The sequence below is a fragment of the Lathamus discolor genome, chromosome Z (assembly GCF_037157495.1).
Source record: "Lathamus discolor isolate bLatDis1 chromosome Z, bLatDis1.hap1, whole genome shotgun sequence".
Lineage (NCBI taxonomy): Eukaryota > Metazoa > Chordata > Aves > Psittaciformes > Psittacidae > Lathamus > Lathamus discolor.
In genome coordinates this window covers 93,021,010-93,046,601 of record NC_088909.1, presented here as the reverse complement: position 1 = coordinate 93,046,601, position 25,592 = coordinate 93,021,010, and the positions used below count along the sequence as shown (strand labels likewise).

Here is a 25,592-nt window from a genome sequence, read left to right as displayed (position 1 = left end):
ACATTTGGATGTCTGTCTTTTTAGTCAGTTTCTGTGACTAAAAAATTATATTTAAGACATTATAGACGGTAGTGCTGATTGTGTTTGATGCGCACACACTCCACTAACAAGGTTGTCCTAAATATATTCCATCAAAACCCACCAGAATACTACCAAATGTAACATTTTCTTATGAAAACTGGTGAATGAACAAGCAGTATGTACAGCATACTTCGGCTTCTCTAAATACAGCTGTGATAAAAGCTGAAATACATTATAAGCAGCTAGTATTAAGCATAACTGTCTCAGGACTGAGACCTGAAATTAAACCTGATCTTCAGTCCAACCCACACAATGAAGTTAGTCACTTCACCCAAGAGGGCTGAGGATTGACAATGGTAATGATCTTTTTCAGTCTCTTCACCTAGCAGAATTCAGCAGCCTTACTTGATTTCAGGGCTTTTTTCAAGTCAGATAAGGAAAAAGGTATGTTTTTTGTTTTCACATAGAATATATGACTCTCTCTTTCTTGCGTTAACCTAGGCCCTGGATGACTAACCCTATAGCTGACACAAACAGATGTTTTTATTTGCTTGAACTATTTAGGTCAAAGGGCTAATGAGCTAATGAAAATTCTTTCAAGAGCTATCAAATGAGGCATGATTAGCAGATTTTTAGTTCTTACTTATATGAAACAAAATAATTGAAAAAATATTCTGAGTTTACAAATCTTCCATTTCCATCCTAGACTTGGCAAGAGGCAGATTTAAAAATAATAAAATGAAAAAAAGCATACCTCAGTAGCTGAATCAGCAACTCCAGTCTGGCTCAGCAGTGCTGTACTTCCATCAGCTGCTACAACTTGCGTTGTTAGAGTCTCTTCTACTCAAATAATGTTTGATAGGATAACACTGCGCTGTCTCAGCAAGCTTTTATTTTTCCCATAGTATTTTCCTTTGCTCAGCTTCTGTAGCTTTCTTTTCTTGGTGCATATACTTTGCTATGTCACTTCATTAAACATTAATTTCTACTCATGTAAGTATGTCCCTCAGGTTAACATTTTAGCGTAACTGCATAAAAATCATTCCAATCTTTGTTTGACCTAAACCTGCAGTATCTTTTAGATCAATTTCCAGAGGAACAACATCTTGCTGTGGACATAAATCAGCTAATTTTTGGAAGTTTCTATTTCATATATATATGTGTGTGTGTGTGTAAATGTGTAATTATGTATAATGTAGCAGTGATTATACAGTAATTTTTTTTTTTTTCATCTAGGAGTAAATAATTTATCTTCAAGACTCCAAATCAAGGTAATACACCACATTCACAAACTGGCTATTACTCAAGAAATCCAAACTTAGCAAGTCAACTCTACACAGTGTTTATTTTTTTTTTTTTTTTTTGATAGTGGAAATCATGTATAAATCACAAACAGTACAACTTCCCCATGTCAGCAGTTGTCCACTTGAATGGCTCAACTTCCGTGTATAGACACTGTATTTTTAGTATAAAGTCAAGATAATATGGCTGTTAACTAATACTTTTGACTACAGTAAAGATACAAACTTTTGTAATATAAATTAATTGCCATTACAAAAAGGCAACTCTATTAACTAATACGGTACAAAAATCTGCAACTTCTATAAATATAATGAAATGAGAGAAGTTAACTGAAATAATACATCACAGATTTTTGTATAGCGCATTTGAAGAAGCAAGCTAAGATACACATGGAGCATTATACAGCAAGAAAGAATATCAAAACCCACTAAGATTTAACTTTTTTCCATACAAATGCAAGAAGTACAAGTACAGGACACGACATGGAAGCAGTAAGGTTACTAGCTCAAAGTGGGTAGACAAAGAGTTCTTACTGACAAGTTGTAAAGTATTAGGCAGCAGACAGAAGCTTGTCAAAACCAGCTGTTGTTGGATACTGATTGATAATGTTTTCATTCTGACGGCTGAGACACTGCAGACAGCCACAGGTCTGAGAAGAAGCCCAATGTGGGCACATACACATAAATGCATACATACAGAAAGTAGTTTAACAGATGGCTAAAGAACATTAAAGCACAGTATCTTTTTTAAAAAGACAATGTTCACTTTTTAATGAACTTGCATGGAAAGCAGAGCCTAGCGCCCAAGTTTATTTCACCTAAATGATGAACACATGAAAAGATTAAAAGAAACAATTAAGATTGGTGAAGGACAGAAGGACAGGGAAGTGTGATTTGAGCTGCTACGAGCATTTTTAATTCCTCCATAAAAACGTGAAGGTGTTTGCAGATGTTAAGGTTCACATCCATTAAGTTCATTCACAACACAAAACCACAGAACTATACTCAAAGTGAAGTGTTGGTCTTAGCCTTATGCAGTTATGAGGTATTGTTTCAGCCTGTGGTGAGGAATGATCACTGTATTAGTAAGAAAAGGCATATGCAAAATAACTGAAAAAAAAAAAAATCACTGCTCCTGTGCAGTTGGCATTTTCCTAGAGAAAAAGCATTAAACATCCAAAGGTCCTGGTCTAAGTGGCCACCGACATACGCCAAAGCCATATCCTCATTGACTATTTGGACCTTTTGCATGATAGTCATGTAGCACCTTCCAACAGTGCATAGTTGGGAAATCACAACCAAAATACAACTCAGAAGCTCTTAAGTTTTTGGATCAGACTCACTGATGGTACTAGTACGGTTTTAAGAATGCAAAGCAGTTGGACTTATTTTCATTTGCTGTACCTCTTGGTCCATAACTTTAACATGGGAAAGAAAGGGAAAATCAGTAAAAAGAAAAAATATCTCATCTTTTAACTAGTGCTCAATGAAAAAGCAGTAAAAGCATTGAATCTCGCCTTTTGCCTGCCCAGACTGCCTGCCTTCTCTGGGAAATAATTCCCTCACTCCTCCCCACATTTATTTGTCATTGTCCCTAAACAGGACAGAAATCCGGGGACCTTTATAGGTACGTGGGGACTCTGTAGCCTCCGAGCTCATGTCAGCTAAAAGAGAGTTTGGAACTGTAAATTGGATGCACTTCCTCTTTAAATCCAGGGAAATGAACCTCCTTAACCCATACAAGGGAAATTGATGGGCAGCTAGGTTCCACCTAAACTGATCAGAGAGAACCGAACCAACAGAGGGCTCCTCTCCGTGTTTCAAAATTAACAATTCCAGTTCTTTGTATTTCCAAAAGTATTAGGAGTGAAGCAATGGACCTGGCAGAAAAAAGAAGAAACACAAAAGAAGAAGAAGAGCCCTTCATGCTTTCTGCCTATTCTATCTTAAAATTAAACAAGGAGCTTACCAGTTTTCTTTCTGATAGTAGGAAGCAATCTGAAACAGTGATCATCAGGCCATGCATTTGGGCAAAAATAATTCTGACTGAGCAATGCAAGAAGTTCATGGAAGTTGAAAAGTAAACAAAAAAAACTACTAAAAATGTTTTGTTTAATAAAGAGTGTAATTGCAAGTAATAGAGAAATGGCTTTTATAAGCCTTTAAAAGCTATTTTCTTATTCCCAAGTAAACTACTGAGAAACTACAATAAACTTCAAACTTACTTAAAAAAATAAACACTCAGAGTGGAAGGATATGTTGCTTAACGCCCTGAAAAAAGGAGTTACGAGTTTTAAAATACCAGCAGAATTGATAAGGAACTACTGACAAGACACATCACTACAGTTTGAGTTTGCAGATGCTCATGCATGAGAGTAGCTAAATGCACAAGGCACAACATTCAAGGAGTGCACCAGTCCAGTGACGGATCTGCACATACCCTGTTGTGACTGTCTTAATGGTGAACCATTAAGTGACTTGGCATGTTTCTTTCATGGGCAAAATCACCTTATAAGGTTTTAAAATATCAAGAAAAGGCAGTCAAAAAACCTGCAAATCTACAATTGGGAAACTTGGAAAAGAGGAAATACACACTGTGCTACTGGAACCAAATGAGTTTTTTCCAAATGTATTTCAAATGTTGTTTCCAATGAATACTTTTTTGTCTTCTAAGTAACATCTAGCCCAGAGGAAGTTTGAAAGAACACGTTATAATCCCCTGAAAAGAGAAGCTTATAGTACAAACACCGGAAGGCCCTTAATTATGGTATAGATGCCTTGGCAATGTTACAATAACAGTAGCAGTCTATAAGTGACTGATATAGGAAGAAATACATACTTAACATCAGTCACACTTCTAGAGATCAGTTCTCCACAGCTGAATTAACAGACATTTGCTTTGCTTCTGTTATGCAAAACTACTTTCAATGAAAGTTTTTACTTTATCCAACTGTTGTATATTTCCGAAAATTTTATTACTCAGACCACCTGTTTATGTTACCTATTTTTGCCAAGTACTATTATCCCCATACATCTCTCATAATTTATGTTTCAGGAAGCTTTCAGCAAAGCAGCAGTTCTGCCTTTTGACAAGGTTATGTTGTGACTTTAGAAGAGGAATCAACAAACTTATCAACTGTGTTTTCACCTAGTAAAACCTCAAGACTAACCTTTGCATTTCATGAAACTCCTTGCCTTTAAGGTATCCTTCTAAGGGTACCAAGTGGCTGTGCTTTTCCATACTGCGGAGTTACAGTAAACAGGCTAATACAAACTACTCTTACAAATCCTTAAGACATTAGTTATATTTTAAAAGCCAAGGTAGCAGGTAGAATTCCTCCTTTACAGACTATTTTGGTTTTGTGCGTGTCAAATTTCCTATCAAGGATGATCGCAATGCAAGAAAGCAACATGCTGTGTGCAGAAATAGTGGTAAACAAAGAGGAACTTCCTATTTCAGTAGTGTAGACAACTTTACTGGAAATAGTTGTGTACCTGATTCACAGAGTATTTATTTTAACAAAAGGACATTCTGCACTAACTCTGTATGAACAAGATATCACAGCCATCTCTTGATACCACACCATAATTAAGCTGTGAGCAGAATGTTCAGGTACAGTGATGCCTGGAGAATCGCTCTTCTCTCTTGGGTTTCACATTCTTGAAGGTTCGAAATCTCTCTCTTCTAGCAAGTTTATTAGAAGGGAGAAGCTGTCTTTTACTGCTTCCATATCATCCAAGGAGCAGGGTTTAAGGATCCAGCGCTTTCCACGTGCAAGTGGCTCAAGTTCAAAATATTTTTTAATCTATTAAGAAAAGAGATCAATGCATTAATATTGTAATTACAACCCTCTGTCTGTCATCTAAAAAACCCCAAACAACCCAAACCCAATAAATAAATAAAATCCATGTAAAAATATCAGGATACTCATTTTTAGAATCTTACCCACAGCTGTTCTTATAATACAGGTTATATGACATGACCTGAAAGTGTTTTCTTTAGGGGTGAGTGACTTGCTTGGAAGCTACCATTCTACCCATACACTTAACAGCATGGGAGGTCTGGGGAAGAATTGTACAGACTTAAGACAAAGAGCAAAGCCCACGAAAAAAGGGCTCAAAAACATAGCCAAAATAGCAAAAGTAACTATGAAATTTTAGGTTATGTTTGCATTTTAATGCCAAAGCTGCATGTTTCATCGTACTTTAACTGGCAAACACTTGAGATGCAGAATTTGTCACCAGACCAACGACAAAAATTAACTGTCAGAAATGTACAAATCCTGAACATTCCAGTCAAAGGTGAGCTATAGGAAAAGGCTTCCAAACAATGGAAACAATGAACACCAGAGAATAAAAATTCTTCCCAAATCAGTTAGTTTTCTAAAATGAAACATATTCTTGGTTCTTCGTGATTATGATAGTAATAAGTACTATATGTGAGACACGATGATTTTGTGCAATCATCTTAGTACAAAATCCCGCACATTCTAGCAGACTTCAGCTACTTACTAACAATACCTAATAATGCCTATAAAGGACATCTTTTAATGAAACTAATTCCATTTTTATTTCTGCAGCAACCATGCAGCAAGGAGGCATAAGAATATGCTATAATATAGTATTGCAAATTTTAAGGTGATTATAAGCCTTAATTAAATAACAGAGTAAGATGCAGTTTCTTGGAAAAGACCAGTCATCACTGATGCTAATTACACCAACTGTCAAGGCAGAAACACAGATCCACAGAAATACTAAGAAAGAAATTATTTTCGTTTAGTAGTATACTCTAATCACTTTTCAAAATAACAAGTACAATACCAAAACATATTTCTTGATGCCTCTTTGGAGAAGACATCAGTATGCAGGTTATTTTGGTCCACAGATTACTGTTTTCATCAATTTTTTTGTCTTTGATAGTATTTGATCCAAAAGTCTACTCATGTTTGAATTTTTAAAATAGACATTTAGTTTTTACATCCAAAATTATATCCACCAGTACTTGATAGTAGTCAGCATACCAACAGAAATATTTAGTCCTGACTTATTTAGCACATTCTTGTTCCTTGTAATTATTGCCAAATATTCCTAATTTTCTTTTATTACACACTGTGCCACAAATACGCGCAGTAACAGGAACAGTCACTCATATTACGGTAGGCAGTAGAGGCCCTAGACAGGCAACTGGAGCCACACTGTGTGAGGTTCCATGTGCATGGGGAATAAAAAATGAAAGAAAGCAAAAAAACAGCTTCCAGAGCCCAAACAAGCTACGGGATCTAGATGCAGCTCCTACAGTGCCTATACAACAGTTTTGTCTATCTAGTAATGTATTCTAATAAAAGAAACCAACTGTAGTTGAATCAACTCACATTAATCAGAATTCAACCATGACAATGCGGCAGGAAGGGTTTATTTTTTAGAAAGGAATTTTGAGCAGATCATTTAGTAACAAGTATCAGAAAAAGGATGGTGGTTTTGAGATGGGAACTTCTGCTTCCCCAGATAAGATGAGGTGAAACCTTTTAAAATCTGTTTCCAACAAAGCAGAATTATAGCAGTAACAACCTGCAAACATTTGAAAATGAAGCACAGCACCTGACATTCAGAAAACATTCAGACATTTCAGAAAACATACAAGTTGAAATAAACACGACTTCAACAACCAGCATTTTAATATCAGCAAACCTACTTTTTAGCATTGCTATCTCAGTGCCACATTAGTATCTGAGGTGCTAGCATGGTTATACTTGATCAGAACCTAAATACTAATCTCTATAAGGGATATGCTGCAATGTCTCCAGCAGCTAAAGTGACACCAAACTGAGTTTACTCTCATTAACATATTGAATTAGTGGCGCTGATCATAGTACTGGAGAAGCAGGATAAGAAAGCTGTCTTGCCTGTTTCAGCAACAGCCTCCTTAACTACTAAATAAGGGGACGAAGTAAAAGCTGCACAGAAGCATAACAAAGCAAGGTGTCAGTGCAGCTAGCTGATAGAGCAGCCTGCTGGTGTTAAGCTGACAAATATGGCAGAGTAATTTGAAATGTTTCACACCCACAACACAGAGGATGTCCACCACACCCCCTCTACTGGAAGACTACTGCCATCAGCCCTTCAGCTCACTGAAGTCTGTCCACATTCATATTTACGTAGCCTCTTCATAAGGCCATATGAAGAAATTATTAGAAAAGGGTTGTTATACTCTGAGTACTTGGGTTTAAAAGCATGAAATAACCTAGTAACACATACATACAGAAATGATGGCAGTAAGCAGACTAGCACTGAGTCTTGTGTGTTTGTGGGCAAATACAACATTGCTTACCGAGGTAGCCTCCAGCCAAGAAAAACACAATGACTTCCAGGTATATTTGAGTAACTGAAGATGCCAAGATAGAATTCCTATTTCAGCAGTGAAACAGCATAAATTGATTTAGTGAACCAAATTTTATAGGTAAGTTAAATATTTAACACCCAATGTTGATTAAGATTTATTATTTCCTATTTCTAGGTATGTAATCAAAATGTAACAAAATCAGCAACATGCTGTCATCATTTTCCACACCTAAGGAACAGTTTAGAGTATCTGCATTAACAGGCATTAGATCAATGTTGAAATTAAACTGATCATTTAGCAGTGGCTTTTGAAATGGGAAGCTTTGATAATGGCATGAAAGCAGAACTGCTTATATTCACATAAGTAGCAGCTAAATATAGTAAATAATACTAATTGGCTTATAAATAATCAAGAACTAAACCAACTATCACAGAAGTGGTTTTCCACAATCCAAGGGACACTCAATGGTATATTACTGTATTTCCTCATTTAAACTTCACATCACAATGGAGTTTGCTAAAGTCCAGGCTCTACAACTTTGAAGCTTCCAGAAAAAAAATGTGCAGACACAAATATTTTCCAATTTACTGTAACTTCTACCCCTTCAACTCAGAAGATGTCATTCAGTTCTAAAAAACAAGTGAGGTTTTTCAGACTTAAAAAGTAACCGTTTTTTTACATGCAAGAGATAAAAACAACTACACAAGATAGACTGACACAATCAGATGCCCAACACTGTTTATACAGTTGAGTTTTCCACTGGAATGCTCTCAGCTCTCCATGCGCTTTCGTTTCTCTACTTGCTTTGATGACCATCATTCACCCCTAGCAGATTTCCTAAGAGGATGCATGCTAATCACAAAATATCCAAAGGAAGCTGAAATTCTCTGAATACACAGTCTCCTAGGTAGTTCTTGCATAATTACGATAATCAGCAGTAACTATTTTACACTTCAACTGCACTAGCACAAAAGGGGTGTGTTCCTAAGAAGCTCTTTTGTCTTCCCCTCTTGCATAAATGGTAAAAAGCTTTCTGCCTGTTCATGGATGCCAAAGAAAAATACAAAGATTCAAACATGTTTCAGATGTCTGACACATTAGACTTGCATTACTGGCTTTGCCAGTGTTTACTTTGGGATTGCTAATTTTTTAAGATACAAGTTTAGAATAAATACAATCAATTAGACTTTTTTACTACTATTTTATAGGATTTCACTGTATGTGTTGACTCCACATGGGGGCCTTGTTTTATAGAGAAGCTGACATTGTATCTATGCCACATTCTGAAGTCAATAAAGTCTAACAATACACATTTGCAATTATTCCCACTCTTCCCACACTCCACCTTTTAAGTCCTATTCTACTGGCAGAATACACTAAGCATATGGTTATCAAATGTTGCTTAACCTACGTGCTAAAGAAGTCAAGACACAATAAAAGGATTGGTGCCCAGAACCTCAGCTGGTGTGAATTAGCATAGCAGCATGGAACTGATGTTACTATTGACATACGTAAACTGAGTAACCAGGCCCTGCTGAAAGCTTTTATATGTCCTATTTCTGAATCTCATCTAGCCAGTTCACAAAAACCACGAACATAAAATCTATAGGAAAACCTATAATATGTCATAGATGAATACAGAGTCATTTCTATCTACTACTCAACACAAAAAATAAGCTGACTAGAAGTATTATTTTTCATTCAGACTCAAAATTTTAATACCAAATTTCACCAACACGAAAAGGCTTTCAACCCACTCTGATTAATCACTGTAAACAAATATAAAATTCAGGTAGTCACTTACATTGCCAAACTGTATTTCAAGAATTGAATGGATAAAATATTTTTTCATTCATTGTTGTTTTACTGGCAAAGAAAAATATTTGTAACAACACATGCATATTATATCTAACCAAAGGCTGCACAGTCATGTCAGCACCCCCACTAGTCTAAATTTTTAGAAGATTAAGCAAGTACTACTGCAAGAAGGTGACTGGCAGAGGTATGAGTTAAACTAAAATTACTTAAATTGCATGTATTAACAACAAGAAACGGTTCATTCGTCTATCACAAATCTGCATGGACAAGACATGTAGTAATAATGAGAGACTGGGATTCCCCATATTAGCATTGCATAAGTTTCACTGAGCTATGACACTGAGATTACTTTTTCAGACATCATAAAAACCTGCCTTTTAGAGCAACTGTTCAGAAGATGCAGGAGAAAAAAGTCGTTTTGATTGCTGACTCCACGAACAACAGACAAGCTGCCTATAACAGTGACCAAAGTATGAGTAAATTAAGTATCTTTGGAAAAGAGAAAAAGCCAAAAGTCCATCACATATCATTAAGTTTTAAAAAGGGAAACTACATAAAATGAGTAACTTAAAAAAAATTAACAGTGCAGCTAAAAAGGTACATGCTTGCAGGTGGCATAGAAAAAAAAATACCATAATTAGAGGCTCAGAGTATATTTATACTGCTACAGAAGACTTTAAAAGAAACAAAAAAAAGCTTTCTACATTTGCAATGAGGAAAAGGATGGTATTAGAGGTAAAAGGAGTTGTATCTAAAAAAGGAAAACAGAAAACAAAAGAAAGGAAATTCTGGCAAATTAAATAGAAACCACAAATGTTGACCTACTAACCATAGAGTGGAATCCATTGCTTAAATCACCACTGATGCTAAAAAGTAAACTGAAATCCACTCTAGTTCATGTTAGTGTGCCGGACTGCAAACTGCACAGCCTCTTGAGCTGCTACACGTGCTTTTCTGCTCATCCTGCTCTAAGTACAACGATTTACAATAGTGGGTGGAATAGATCGGTAGCCACTTCATCTCAGATCAACTAGCTCAATCCACTGTCATACAAAAGTTAACACTTTCATGCTTGCCCTAAAAATCTGCTAGATACCTTGTTCCCTTACACCGCACTTGGCTAGAAGTACCTCTTGTCTGACCAGAACAGCTGCTGTAACGTGCAAAACTGTCAGCAGAAGTTTTGTGACGTTTATTCTTCCTACAGACACTTCATAATCCTCCTGAAAAGATACTTCAGTGTGCCTGCTCATATGCTTCTTCATAACAGTGATCTCATCCATGTCTAGAGGGATCCTTGTAATGCACCTATGTCTCATAAGCACTTCTCCTAAAACACCTATGTCTCATATTTATTGACTCCATATGGAATACCTCTTATGCAACAGGGAGGGGAATGAGAGTGCCTCAGCTGATGGGAAGGCGATATGCTGCGGCCTGGGACAATCTATGCACAGGGCTATTCCTAGGAACACCACCTGAGGTTCAGCAACATTATCAGCCATAGAAGTGCTATTAAATTCTAGTTCTTTAAAGATAAATATTTCACTGCCAGCTGACTTTCACATGCCACTGCATCCAGAGTCTATATGAGCAATGTTAAAAATTTGCAGTGAATCTATTAAGTACACACTATGATAATTAGAATTATGTAACTGAGCTGCTTTCTTTGTTGTTGTCTTTTAAAAATCTGACCTGCTGAATTAAAATCGAAAGAAACCCAAGACTCTCGTCTTCAGCATTCCTGTGTGATGGCCGGGTAAGCAATTTTTCCAGACAAGATTTCAAAACCATCAGAAGCCTTTTTGTACAACTCCTCACAGGCAGTGGTGAGTGCTTTACAAAACAGTATTTCTAGCTTTTGCAGCTTTCCAATATTTTTTTTTTTTTCCTCAGATTTTGCTTTATATAAAAGATTATCTGAAAGTCTTCCAACTGAGCTTTGTACTTAGATTTGTAAGACACCTGGCCAGTATTTTTGGCTCACAAGTCTTTATAAAGAGGAATACAGTCATTTATACGCATATTCCACAAAATAACTTACACAGCGCTTTGTGAAACAGATGCACTTTTCCATCCTTGTTATCTCTAGTGGCCACAGGACACTACACTTTTCAGATTGCAAGCGACTGCTGAAAGAAATGTATTTTAAAGACGATACCTAACTGTTCTGAATGAAGAAATAGGACGCCTGGCAAATGAGCACAGACACACTGTTCCAAACAGAGAGAACACAGTACTGGCAAATGCAAGTGTGAGACAAGAAAAAGGGGAGTGAGTTAGAGAGCTGGAAGATGAATACAGAGGGGCGCTTAACCGCAAAATATAAAAAACTGCATCATCTATAAGGATGGAGAGAATGGAAGATTTGTAAAATGGATAAATAGGGTTTTTAATGCATACATATAATGGGTCTGGGACAAATGAAACAGATATAAGATGAGAAAACTGCTGGGGGTGCAAAAGTACTACTTAGATTTGCATGTATGCAGATGGAAGCAAAGATGTGTTTTAAGAAGCTACTAGCTCTTTTCATGCAAGCCTTTACCACACAACATACTACAACGTATTAGATTTCTTTGGTTACATTCTGTTATTTTTTTTTAAAAGAAACAGTAAGAATTGGGTAGATGCCAAAAAAATATACCTATACTTTGCTTTCCATGTCTCATTCACCCAGCATATTCTGTTTATGTAAACATGTGCTTTTTCTACAACTGGAAGACACAGAGATAACATGAGAACAGCAGCACTGTATCTGTATAGAGAAAACGAGACATCCAGATGAAGATTCATACAGCCAGTGCTGGACTGCACAAACAAGACAACAGCTCTCAATATGCAACCCTAGAGCGAGCAAAAGAGCATCCCTTCTCAAGTGACAAGTGAAACAATGAGAACAGAGAAGGAGGCATTATACAAAAATGCGTGCAATGAAGGAACAGTAAAATATTTTCCCATAGTACCTACAGCTTTAATTCTGTTATTTATTCCAAAGAACTAACCAGAAATGGAAATCAGACATCACATTTAATACAACAACACTGCAACTAACCCTTTACATTACTACTTCTATTGTCTCCTCTCTTACCTGCTGTTTTCTGAAGTATTTTGGGTTGCAACAGATACTGTGTGAAAGCTACATAGTTAAAGTGTTAGAATATAAAATCCTAAAGAGTAATGCTGAATATTAGCCCTGGTTAAAGTCAGCTATTTAGAGGACATCTAAAAATCACATCCCCCCTACCATACTACACAGAAACAGAAATGCTGATTTGCTACATACTAAGAACAAATTTCCATTTAAGTGTATACTTAGTGCACCCAAATATATTCTTAAGATACAAAAAAAGTAACTGATTGGATATAAGATCAACTTAAACTTAGGATAATTTGTTTAAATTACTATCATTGCCCTAATCTGTTAAAAAATAAAAATGGAGCGTATCTGAAATAATTTTACGAGAAATCTATTAGAAGCTTTTACTATACCATCAGACATTTCCTCTCTACCTTCTCACACTCAGGTTTCGGGTTTTTTGTTACATCTTTAGTTAAATAACTAAAGGAATACAAATAACTAGCAGAGACTCTAAACTAAAGACCTTTAAACAGATATATTTCAGTGTCTTGTAGAGGTTTTGTAGCTTTTTTTTTAATACACTGTAGTTATTCATGGTTTACTTTAGAATACAATACTAACAACAGACTATGCTGACTTCAGCAGCAAAATATGCTATCTTTAACAACAGACTGTGGTTTCAACTAGTAACTAAACCTGAGACACAAGTACACAAGTGCTAAGCTTTCACCTTCCCCCCCCCAAAAAAAAAGTTTACCTGTGATGTTGAGTGTCAAAATAACCTTTAGAATAATGAGAAATCCAAAGATCAATCCTTATTATGACATCCTTTCTGCAAATGGCATGTTTTCTGTTCAGATAACAGTTAAACACTATTTTCTGGAGAGGTGCATATGTGATGATTCATCTGCGTTTGCCTGAACATGTATGTGAATCTAGCACTTGAATAAATAACATCTGTATACCATGCCCACGTCTGCAAAGCACCAAACACTGTATGGGCATGTATTCTTTTATCAACAGCAAAGAACAGGATTTCTAAGGGCTTCGTGGTTGGTTCCCCACATTTATATTGCTGAAACTGTTCCAAGCCAACAACTAGTATGAACACAAAAGAAAAGCCATTTGTTCAGCAGTAGCTGTGGTTCTACAAGATGCATGCTCTCATGCACAGGGGATCAGGCAGCAGTTGTGCCTATTTCACCTGTTCCGTACAAGGTACAGAGCAGAGTGTGTAAGTGTAGGGTGGTTTCAACCTCCCTTCAGGTCCTTTGCTGATGGGAGTGTTATTAATTATGCAAAGCCCACAGGGAGGGAATGGAAGCCCAGAACTAACTGCAATCAACCATTTATTTTTAAAGGAAAACCTGTGAAATAACTCCTTTTTGGAAAAAGTTAATATACAATATTTCTGCAGCAAAAACTGTTCCCAGAGACCCTGCCACCAGCTTCAGTTCCTGTCCGCCAGAATGCCATGGGCTCTGTGACCCCCAGTTCCTAAAGCACCAGGGGCATCCATGGAAACTGTTTCTGAGGATTTCCTCCTTGCCTTATGGTTAGAGGAGGCAAATCTGTCCTTTGGGTTTTCTAGGTCTAGGCCTGTGGAAGTGCCAACTCTTCCAAATTCACAGGAAGACATCACTTCAAACTAGTCTTCCAGGCAGCTCCAGAGTCATCTCCACTACTTGGAGTTAAATAACTTTCCACCTAGAAATATGGCAGAACCCCTTCATGCTCTGTGACTACGACCTTGCTTGAGTAAGACCCCTCAAGCTTCCAGATTCCTTCATAAAGTACAAGAATACCAACAGCAAAATTACACAGCTCAAATCAATCACAGTCCTGTACACTGAGGTACAGAGAATACTCATGCACAAAACCAGTTTGCCACTACATCTAAAATGATAGGAAATGCATCAACAATCACAGATACAGAAAAAAAGGGAGCATTTTACACTGAGAGAGGATTTTTTAAAGCCAGGTACCTGAACTATTTCCAGTACTGGAAAGCAACAGTAGTGAACTAACGCAGAGGTTTGCACCAATGATGCTGGAAAAGCCAGGTATGACCAGAACGATTTTGAGGGGATAGATGAATACAGTAAGATGCTGAGGAACTGTATGCTTCTTTTGAACTTAAAAGTATTAGGCTAGAATCAACCGTTTTCCAAGCTCCAGTGTTATTCTTTCCATTATGGGAGGCTGCGGCAGAGAGTGCTACTTGTCTGAGAAGTCTCTTAGTAAAAAAGTCCCACGGGAAGGGACAAGCAAAAGAGCAATGAATATTCTTCACTTAACTGCATCAAGATACCACTTGCCCTATATTATCCTGACCCACGCTACAAGGAAAAAGATGAAATAACAGGCAGTAGATCAAGAGTTGCATATACATAAAAGAAAAAAGATCCACCGATATCTCAGACAGGATATAAACCTTTACATAAAAAAAAAAACAAAAAAAAACAAAACACCCCATACCCGAAGAAACCACACTCCTCTCCAAAGAATACCTGAATTCTAGGGCATACAGACAGCATCTTTAAAATGTATGGCCTCCTTGAAAGAAGGCTACTGATAACAATATTGAAGATGCTTAAAACAGGACCTGTAATCAAGCTATTGTTATTTTGATTAAGTGAATTAAGGCTTGCTTTTGTACACCTATGACTGTGGAGTGCCTTTGAGTGTCACTGAAAAGCCAGGTTACTTCTGAAGAAAAGTACCTGAAGGCACAAAGGTGATGTTCTAGTGATGCCCCAGTTCTCATGAATGCATCAATGAGAAACAACAGCAGGTATTTGTCAAGTGATCCCAACAGAAAAGGAAACCCAGCTTCTGCAAGCTTCTCTCTACCTCTGAATCTGACTTGCAGTTTTACTAACAGGTCCCAGCTTACACCTGCTGTAAGCTTTTCACTGGAAACGGTATATAGCAAAAATATAGCTTGCATTAATTTTTTAAGAGATGAATACTATCAGTTAACTAGAACATCTTTCTGCAAGAGATTTTTTTAAGCACTTAGAAACTAATCTACCTATTCAAAATAGTGATTTAATGAACGTATAATCATGTCTTTTAAATTTTGGGGTTCTGCTGCTCAAGACAAGTGTTAATTCTGCAAATCTCCAATTACTAATTGTTTTCTTTACATTAGAAATCGCCACATTATGTTTGCTGCTACTAGTAACAAGGTACAAGGCTAGGGTTTTTTGAGAACATCCTTGACATTTGCACCATTTTGCTACTTCTTGAAAACGAACTATTAAATATGACTACAGCTAAAAAGACCTTAACTAACTACTCCACACGAGGCCAGGAAGAGTTCTATACACTGAAGTTAATGAGTTTAAATCCAAACTTACATATAAAAATCAACTAATTATCCCATCTGAAACACAGGCTTGTAAAACTCTCAAGTTACTTGTAAAACGGTCTGCTACACACGAGTAAGATGTTTAAATGACTTGTTTGACTAGATGCATTCACCATGAAATTGATTCTTTTAAAGCATTATTTTTAAACTTGATACAAGCTAACTGTGTAAACCAAATATGGGAAAAAAATGTGGCATTATAAAGCATAGGTTTCAGTATGAGTTTGGTATGTTATGAGGTCGAGGGTTACTTGAATGAAAAACTCATCAAGAACAAAAAGTCATTTGCAGGGCAGTAATTTAAAGGTTTAATACGATTGAACTATTTTGCTATTTCTATGCCAAGATGTACCATATAGGGTCTAGTGTACTAGAGCTGCCTGTGCAGCTCCTAAGTAGTACAAAGACAATGAAAAAACAAATAGAACATCCTTCAGCCACAAGTACCAATGATAAATCAGAGTTGGTATTTTTTATGGTCTGAAAGTAGCACTAGATTGTGGCTTTATATCTGACACTTCCGGTTAGATTTAGTAATATTATTTGGTTGTGTCTTTTAGGCAGTTGGTGGCATGAGAAGGGGATAACTAGAAAGAAGTTAATGAATATTCCTCTGTCTCCAGCTCAGGGACTCAGTTTTTAACCTTATGGTGGTCCAGATTTTAAACAAAAAGAAGAAACCACTGCAAAGAGGTCACGGAGTTGAATTTATAAAAAAAAACTAAATATAAAAATCTATTCTTCAATAACATTTTAGATTTGAATGTTTACTGTGGTCCTATAAATACAGAAAGCTAGACCATGCCAGGATTACTGAACATAATAGAATTTGCAAAGTAATGTTTTATGTTTGCTTTGCTAACTGGAAAATCATTCATTTGGTTTTCAATGAATCAGTGTACTAACAGTACATTGCTTATAATTCACAGACGCTTTAGTGACTTAAACCAAAAAGAGTCTACTTGCTAATAGCTAAAATTTGAAATCTTGCTAATGTGACATTTCCAATTGTCCTTTTAAAACAATGAATTACCTCATTACAAGATGAAGCACTAACAACAGATTATTTTAAAAAATCAATACAATGAGTAAAGTGTTTTATACATTGCTCTAGAAAAGCTGGAAAAGATACTATGCTGCCTACTGTAAAACTGATTTGGAGAAGAATCAAATTCTCAGACTTTGGATAAAGAAGTATTTGCACATTGTACAGTAGTTTACTCAGCATCCAGTGAAGAATGCCACCAGCCATGCTGTTTCACAGGTCCAATTGTAGACAGATTAATAGAAAGGACAGTGTCCTCATGATGTCAGTCAGACCACAGGCAATGAGCAGGAACTGGAGAGGGGAAGTAGAGAGAGGTGTGAAGAGACCAACCACATACAATGGCTTTAGATGACTTATGAGCTATAAAACATCCTGCTTCTAATGATGTCTTATCCATCACAGCAGAAATGACATCATATTAAAAAGATTCCATCCCAGCTGGTACCATATCAGCTTCACATTTGCCACCTAGAAAGCACAAATCTGAAAATGGACTTGATGGTGCTCGGAAGCAGAGTGTACTGAAAAATGTGTAATGCTCAGATAAATCAAGGTGAAACACATTTGTCACAGGAAACAAAAAATGGTTTATTGGTTCCCCTGATAAGCTTTAAAATGTATTAACAGGATCTATTGGTATAAGGTATAAACACAATCAAATGGGTTGAGATTAAAGACACATGCAGAACATACAAGTACAACTGGATCCTATAAAAAAATCCACTGTCTGGTGGTCTGACTGGATCTTCGGCTATTCTAGGAGGGGAGGTAGCAGTTCTTTTATTCTATACAAAACACACGCAACATCGTAACACTTCTGGTAGGATTTCTATATTCCATTTTTTATCATAGGTTAACATAGCTGAATTTTGTGAACTTTATTGTAAGGGTTAGTTAAAACACCAAATTCCTTCCCATTTAGCCTTGTCTGTAGTTATGGATACATATATGAAGATAAAAAGGCAATGAAACTATATTTGAAGTTGTATTGTTCTACTAATACAGCCTGTACACTCACAAGTCATATAAAACCAATCCTTACTTCTGTGAACACAGTCATTCACTTTGCAAAATGAATTTTCTAACCTAAAGGGTAAGCACGAACAATTCAATTATTTTTGTTATCCACAGTATATAATTTATCACCTAAGTAATTTGGTTTGCCTTCTTCACCGGATGACGTTTTAAAGCATGGCAGTAACAAAGAGATAACTCAATAAACAATACTTGTGTTTGTGCACAAATACCCTGGATGACATGGAATGTCTCATTCTCTTTCTTTCACTACTCACATTTATAGATGACAGTAAGTTTATTATCAGTTTTGTAATTAACTCATGCTTGATAAAACAGTATAAGAAACATAGAAAATTGCACTTCAGCTACTACATGTTAGTCTACACACAAGAAGAACATCTCAATTTCCATCATATATAAAGGGAAAGCGGCATTATCATTAAAACCACTGCACAAAATGCCCAGCTGAAGCAAGAGGAGATATACAATGTCTTGTTAATGTCATATCCGATACTGTTTCACCTCTTTAAGCACTCTCAACATCTTAAGGTGCTATAAAGAAGCAAAAGCTCTTGGTCAAGTAATTTTTTTTACAAACAGTTCATCTTCCTATTACCAGTCCTAATCTGTGGAGATATGCACACATCCAGTGCAATACAAATCCATTTTACAGGAAGAAAAAAACATTTTTTACTTTGATACCAGTACATTCTAGCCACTTACACTTTGCAACACAGTGTGATACCACTGTGATACAGACCATGCCTCTATCTGATAGAGATAAGTCTGGAACATTTTGAATCCTAGTTTGCAATTACAGCTGAGGATGTTCAGAAGCAGGAAACTGCAAGAAGAATTAGTAGAGGACATCAAACAGAAGGGAAAAAAAAAATCCCTTTCCATACAATTGCCAGCATTAATATATTTTAGGATCATGATCTAGGCCACCTTCCTGCAGAAGGAAGTTTGCGCGAAGAAGTAGAGGTCAAACCTAGAATGACATGGTTCACTGAATGACCAAATAGAAGTTTACATATTTCCTTTATGGCTGCTGGCACTGTTTTTGGCCTAGAAGCCTCTAATGAACAAAGAGAGCTCTGATCCCTTCTGGAGCCATTCATATGTGATTAAGATCCAACAATACAGCACTTTGATCCACTGAGCAACAGAAGGATCGGATGTTTCCTGAAGGAGTCATTTCGGGTGAAAGGGGAGGAGAAGAAAGGAAGAAGGGAATTTTCACGATCAGGTCAATCTGACTGAGACAGCACTCTTCTCAATTTGACGTGCATTGTACTCTCTAGAGAGTTTGAAGCTTTGGAAAGATGACAGACAACTGAGGTATGGAAAGGGGTGAACTGCGGTATCAATGTCTCAAGTACAAAGAACAAATTTATCTTTTTGAAGATGAAATAAGATTAATTTTCAAGAGAAGCAAACTGAATTAGCTGCTGCAAGCAACAAAGGGGGATACACAGACAATCATTACAGCAAATCGGATAACATCCTTCATAGAGATGCCTGAAAAGCTTGCAGTACCATAGTCAAAAATACATGCTTCCTCACTCTGATGTAGCTGAAAACAGCAGGAGATGTATGGGTAGGTCTATCGAAAAAAATATATCTCAGAGAATGAACACCTGGTTGCTTGAAAGTAATCTTTCTATCTTGACACCAATATACTTCACATAACCCAAGCGAATTAAAGGCCTGTTTGAAGTCAGAAGAGCATGTACATGACACACCATTTGGAGGAGTATTTACTTTTTTCAGCAGACATAAGTATTAAGCACAGGTGATGGATTCAGATCTACAGGAATGAACGGAGGCTGGAATGTCTAGACGACCAGGAAAGCATAACACAGGTGTGACAACTCTGCTCGACTATCACATTCCAACATTTTCAGTATAAACTAAGTAACTTCCATCATCTGTTGATATAAAAGCAGAAGAGGGAAAACATATTTGGCTTTGTCTACTACAAATGTCTACTCTTAATTTATTTTGGAAGCTAGCTCTCCTTTTCATATTTGGGTTGGATGCTTCCAAGTCCACCTGGGGATGGCTCAGCTCTCTGGCTATCCAGTACAATAGTTTTCAGTTCAGACAACACTTCAAGTTCTCTGTAACTGGTTTAGCCAGACTGCTCTTACTTGAATGCTTTTTATGTGTCTGTCCTACTGGACAGCAGGTAATTTTTTGCTTAACAGAAAATATTTGCATTTGACATTTACACTCTAACTTCTTAAATTCCTTGCCAATATGTGTGCTATGATTCCTTATGTACAAATCCAGCAAAATACACTGTCTTTCCTCAGATGATTCTTGAAAACCAGCAATACGGTAGAGCTGCACTGACAGCCAACTACCAACAGCTGGAAAGTTGAGGTGAAAACAAAGGGATGAACAAAGTGCTATCCTGTCCTGGTTTCAGCTGGGATAGACACTTTTTTTCCAGGAGTAAAGGATCACCTTCTTTGCTTTGACAGGCCAGCTGGAACACGGGGTGCAAATGTATTTTCATTCACTGGCAGGAGCTCAGTCTGCTTCATTTGCTATTCAAACTTCACTGTAGCATTAGACTTGTCCATGTGACTCACGGACAAAGGTGAATGCTGCAGGAGTGCAGCCCTCCACACGTGCAAGGTGAACAGAGATCCAGTTGTGGGCATACATTGAAATTAAGTCAAGTTTGACCAGCAGAAATGAAAGCAAAAAGAGATAAGGAGACTACACATTGGATTTTTTTAAATATTTTCCTTCTTCCATAATTCAGCTGAAAAGAGAGCTCAGGAAGGTAGGAAGAGGTGAAGAAACAGCAAAAGACAGAGGCAATGGGCAGCAAAAGAAAGACATGCTCCATTAGGAACATGTCAAGACAGAGGGAAAGACGCAGAAATCAAAGCAGAAAGTTCAGACCATGATTAGTTTCAGATCAGTTTTGTTTATCGGAAATTTCAAGAGGCTGATATGAGGCATTACTGTAGATGTAGAACTCCATCTTCCATTACAGCTACTTGTTTATCTCCAGTGTTTCCCATTTATTTAGGAAGTCAGCTGAAAGTTCTCATTCAATAAAGCCCATATTTTGGGACAAAATCCAGAGGTTAGAAAAAAATGTATTTTGCAAATGGTACTGAGGAATACCACACTGCTCCCTCTATTTCAGACTCGCCTTAATCTGAAAAAGCTTCAATGTGAGCAAAGTTTTTAAGATCAAAGCTCATTCAAGAATGCCACTATGAACTGCAAAACACTTTATTTTTCATGCTTGTTCAACAAAACCACTATGAATCACAAACTATCATCATGACATTCCCTGAAAGCACAGCAAAAATAACAATATGGTAATATCCCATACGAACATGGCCTGAGCAAATTCAGGCTGTTCAGCCTGGAGAAGAGAAGGCCGCGTGGAGACCTCATAAAAGCTTTCCAGTATCTGAAGGGGGCTACAAGGATACCGGAGAAAGACTTTTCATTAGGGACTGTAGCAATAGGACACGGGGTAATGGGCTCAAACTTAAACAGGGAAAGTTCAGGTTGGATATAAGGAAGAAGTTCTTTACAGTAAGGGTGGTGAGGCGCTGGCAGAACTTGCCCAAAGAAGTTGTGAATGCTCCATCCCTGGCAGTATTCAAGGCCAGGCTGGACAGAGCCTTGGGTGGGATGGTTTAGTGTGAGGTGTCCCTGCCCATGGCAGGGGGGTTGTAACTAAATGATCTTAAAGTTCTTTCCAACCCTAACCGTTCTATGATTTATCATCCTTACATGAAGTTATAGGTAACAGAACACCTACAACAATAAACCATTATTAGAGAGAAGATAAAACATTCAAAACATGTCTTCAATTCAGCTCTTGGGTTTTGGTGGGTTTTTTGTTTGTGTGTTGGTTGTTCTTTTTTTGTAAACCGTAACCTATAAGCACTATGACTTCAGCAAATTTGGCTTATTTACTGCTATATTCTTACCTTCATTTGAAGGGCATTATCTACTTTGAGCATCATTTATGCAGGCATAAATAAGCTCCAGGCTGATAGAAATTGCAATAGGGACACCAGATCTCTGTCTGAAAAAGAATTTTTGGATTCTAGAAGTCTTTTGTGCAAGAATACCATCTGACGTTAGAGATATTAATGAAGGAAATGTCATATATCCCTGCGAGCTACATACTATTTCCCCAGTTCTGCAGATGGAAAGCTGAAAGTAGAGATTAAAATCCTCAAACTGGCAAGTTATTTCATCAAGTGTCTGATTACCAGTTGTGAGCAGTCCCACTCAGGCGAGTAAATACATCACTTCTGACTTACAGTTTTTTCCAGTTCTTCCCACACGCCCCCATCCCAAGTATGCTGGAATAAGCTCAGCCAGGTAATGGCTAGCCAGAAGAAAAACAACACTTCTTTTTAGGAACTGACACCAGCTCAGACTTGTTCTTTTCTGAGTCTGTGCCTTGGAGAAGTTCAGGAAACTTGTCATTTCTACACAGAAACTGTCTTCAAAAATACCCTAAAATACATTCACTTATAAATGGGCTCTGGCAGCACCTGGATCTGGCAAATCTTGTGACCCAAGGAAGGGAACAAGACAGGTGACGTGTTTCTGTGTTTTCCTTAGGTCTTTGCCTTTTTGGAAGACACAGGGAATTATTTGTGCTTATCATATAGCTATTCAGTAAATTCCTTATAAAGGAGTGAATATATCCAGACTCTTGGTCAGTAAAGGAGACAAAAGTTAGATTGCCAGACAGGTAACAACACAAAAAGGTGTAGAGGACTGGTTTGCTCTGCAGACAAATATAACCTGTCTCTCTTTAGTTCAGATATTGGGTAGCAGTAAATTGGAGAAAAAAAAAAAAAAAAGTAATTTGGAATTATCAGAAAAACTTAGAATTTTTTTACTAATCTCTTTCCCAGTACATGTTGGTGTACTGGAAAATAATGAATTATACATTGTAGATACAGTAACCTTTCTTACCCACATCCCTCAACTTTTTCACATTGTTGTAATATGACCATATAGAAGTGCTAATTTTCTTTTCCCTACCAGGTTAAGTTTGAATACACAAGTTCAATGAGTTTAAAGTAGAGTAAGACCAAGTTTATACAAGCGTTTCGTTGGCAAGTATGTATCTTATGTGTAAATGTATGTATGAAGAACTGCAGTATGTCAAACAATTTTTGTCCCATTTCACAGAATCACAGAATCACAGAATCCCAAGGGTTGGAAGGGACCTAAAAAGATCATCTAGTCCAACCCCCCTGCAAGAGCAGGGTAACCTACAGTACATCACACAGGAACTTGTCCAGGCGGGCCTTGAATATCTCCAGTGTAGGAGACTCCACAACCCCCCTGGGCAACCTGTTCCAGTGCTCTGTCACTCTTACAGTAAAGAAGTTCTTCCTGATGTTAACGTGGAACTTCCTATGCTCCAGTTTACACCCATTGCCCCTTGTCCTATCACTGGATATCACTGAAAAAAGCCTAGCTCCATCATCCTGACACCTACCCTTTACATATTTGTAAACATTGATGAGGTCACCCCTCAGTCTCCTCTTCTCCAAGCTAAAGAGACCCAGCTCCCTCAGCCTCTCCTCATAAGGGAGATGTTCCACTCCCTTAATCATCTTTGTGGCTCTGCGCTGGACTCCTTCAAGCAATTCCCTGTCCTTCTTGAATTGAGGGGCCCAGAACTGGACACAATATTCCAGATGCGGCCTCACCAAGGCTGAGTAGAGGGGGAGGAGAACCTCTCTTGACCTACTAACCACTCCCTTTCTAATGCACCCTAAGATGCCATTTGCCTTCTTGGCCACAAGAGCACATTGCTGGCTCATGGTCATCCTCCTATCCACCAGGACCCCCAGGTCCCTTTCCCCTTCACTACTTTCCAGCAGGTCAACCCCCAACCTGTACTGGTACATGGGGTTGTTCTTCCCCAGATGCAAGACTCTACACTTGCCCTTGTTAAATTTCATCAAGTTTCTCCCCGCCCAACTCTCCAGCCTGTCCAGGTCTCGCTGAATGGCAGCACAGTCCTCTGGTGTGTCAGCCACTCCTCCCAGTTTTGTGTCATCAGCAAACTTGCTGAGGGTGCACTCAGTTCCCTCATCCAGGTCATTGATGAAAATATTAAACAGCACCGGTCCCAGCACCGACCCCTGAGGAACTCCACTAGTCACAGACCTCCAGCTAGATTCTGCGCCATTGACCACAACTCTCTGCCTTCTTCCTTTCAACCAGTTCTCGATCCACCTCACTACTTGATCGTCAAGCCCACACTTCCTTAGCTTATCTATGAGGATGCTGTGGGAGACAGTATCAAATTTCCCCACATTTACACCTGTATTAGGAGTCCCAGTACTATGTACTATGTATTCACCACACATACAGTTGTTCAAAATATAGCTGAGACTTCTGCTTGGCACAGAGCCAAGAAGACAAGATACTAAAGCCTATTAACACTGCATCACGACTGTGAATTAAAGAATCCTGTGGAACCATAAACTGTCTAGAAAGAAAATGAGAAAAATAATAAAATTTGATCAGCGGGTTAATATATTTTTATTAGTGCCTGGCAGCAGACTAGTAATAGACCATTTAAACGTGTACAGCAATATAACTGACTTGTGTCAGACGCACAGTGGTGAAAAAGTCTGCAGAGAGTATTTATAGCTAATAAAAACATAACAAAACAAAAACAAGAACCTGACTAGACTTAGCATAGATTTTATCTGTATTTCTCAAGCTGATATTCTCCAGAGGATAAAGATTCTCTAAAGGAATCAAAACATTACCGAATGCTTCCAGGCTATCAATGACAGTAATTACATAGCAAGCACTGCTGGGAAACTAGTATTCCCACTTTAAAATCCCAAACTATTGAAAAAAGCTCAAAACACAACTCTCCCCACACCAAACTCTGTCTAAACAAGGCAAAAATAGCTGTTCCATGCAGAGAATTTGCCCAGTCCACAAGATGAACGCTGTAAGCTAGAACTACGTCTCTGTCAGTGGCTGCAAAAAGTAATATTTCAAAGCATGTCTGGCCCATTACTCAAGAATTTTACAGCAAGTGTCCAAAATAAAATTACTACTTTTTTCATAATCAATTATAAAATGAGCATAAATTATTATTATTTTAAGTTAGATTTTATATTTCCTCAAGCACTTTGGTCTTGAGCAGCCGAATTTTATGGTTTTAGAAAATCTTGTATTTAAATACTGAAAAGACTGTATTTAAAAAAACAAGGATGTTTAAGAAGTTTCAGGCTCTTTTTCTGGCATTCCCACTTCTGTTCTGTGACATTACAAAGCTAATATTAATTAATTTTATCTACTAATGCATTTGAGAAGCTTGTGGATGAAGAGTTTATGAACACAAGTGAAGATTCTCCAAGTAAATATAAACAGAAAGTCAGAATATTAGCTGAGTATGGAAACTTTAACAGTAGATTTTTGTTGTCTTTCTCTGCCACCAAAATGGTTTTACTGTTTGTTAAGACATTTATATATATTTATACAGAATTTAAAGATAGAAAGGAAAAACATCAAAGAAAAAGGAGAAAATAAACATAGCCTGTTTATCCCTC

The 25,592-nt window shown here is 37.4% G+C and overlaps 1 protein-coding gene across 3 annotated transcripts in view; it reads right to left on the bottom strand.

Moving 5' to 3' along the window:
- Positions 1–1,363: 1,363 nt before the first annotated feature.
- Positions 1,364–25,592, bottom strand: part of ARL15 (ADP ribosylation factor like GTPase 15) — a 223,163-nt gene continuing 198,934 nt past the window's right edge. For all 3 annotated transcript variants that reach the window (XM_065662343.1, XM_065662342.1, XM_065662344.1), the window contains one exon: positions 1,364–5,128. In XM_065662343.1, coding sequence (XP_065518415.1) covers positions 4,976–5,128 — 153 coding nt within the window. In that variant the 3' untranslated portion in view covers positions 1,364–4,975. The remainder of the gene's footprint in view (positions 5,129–25,592) is intronic.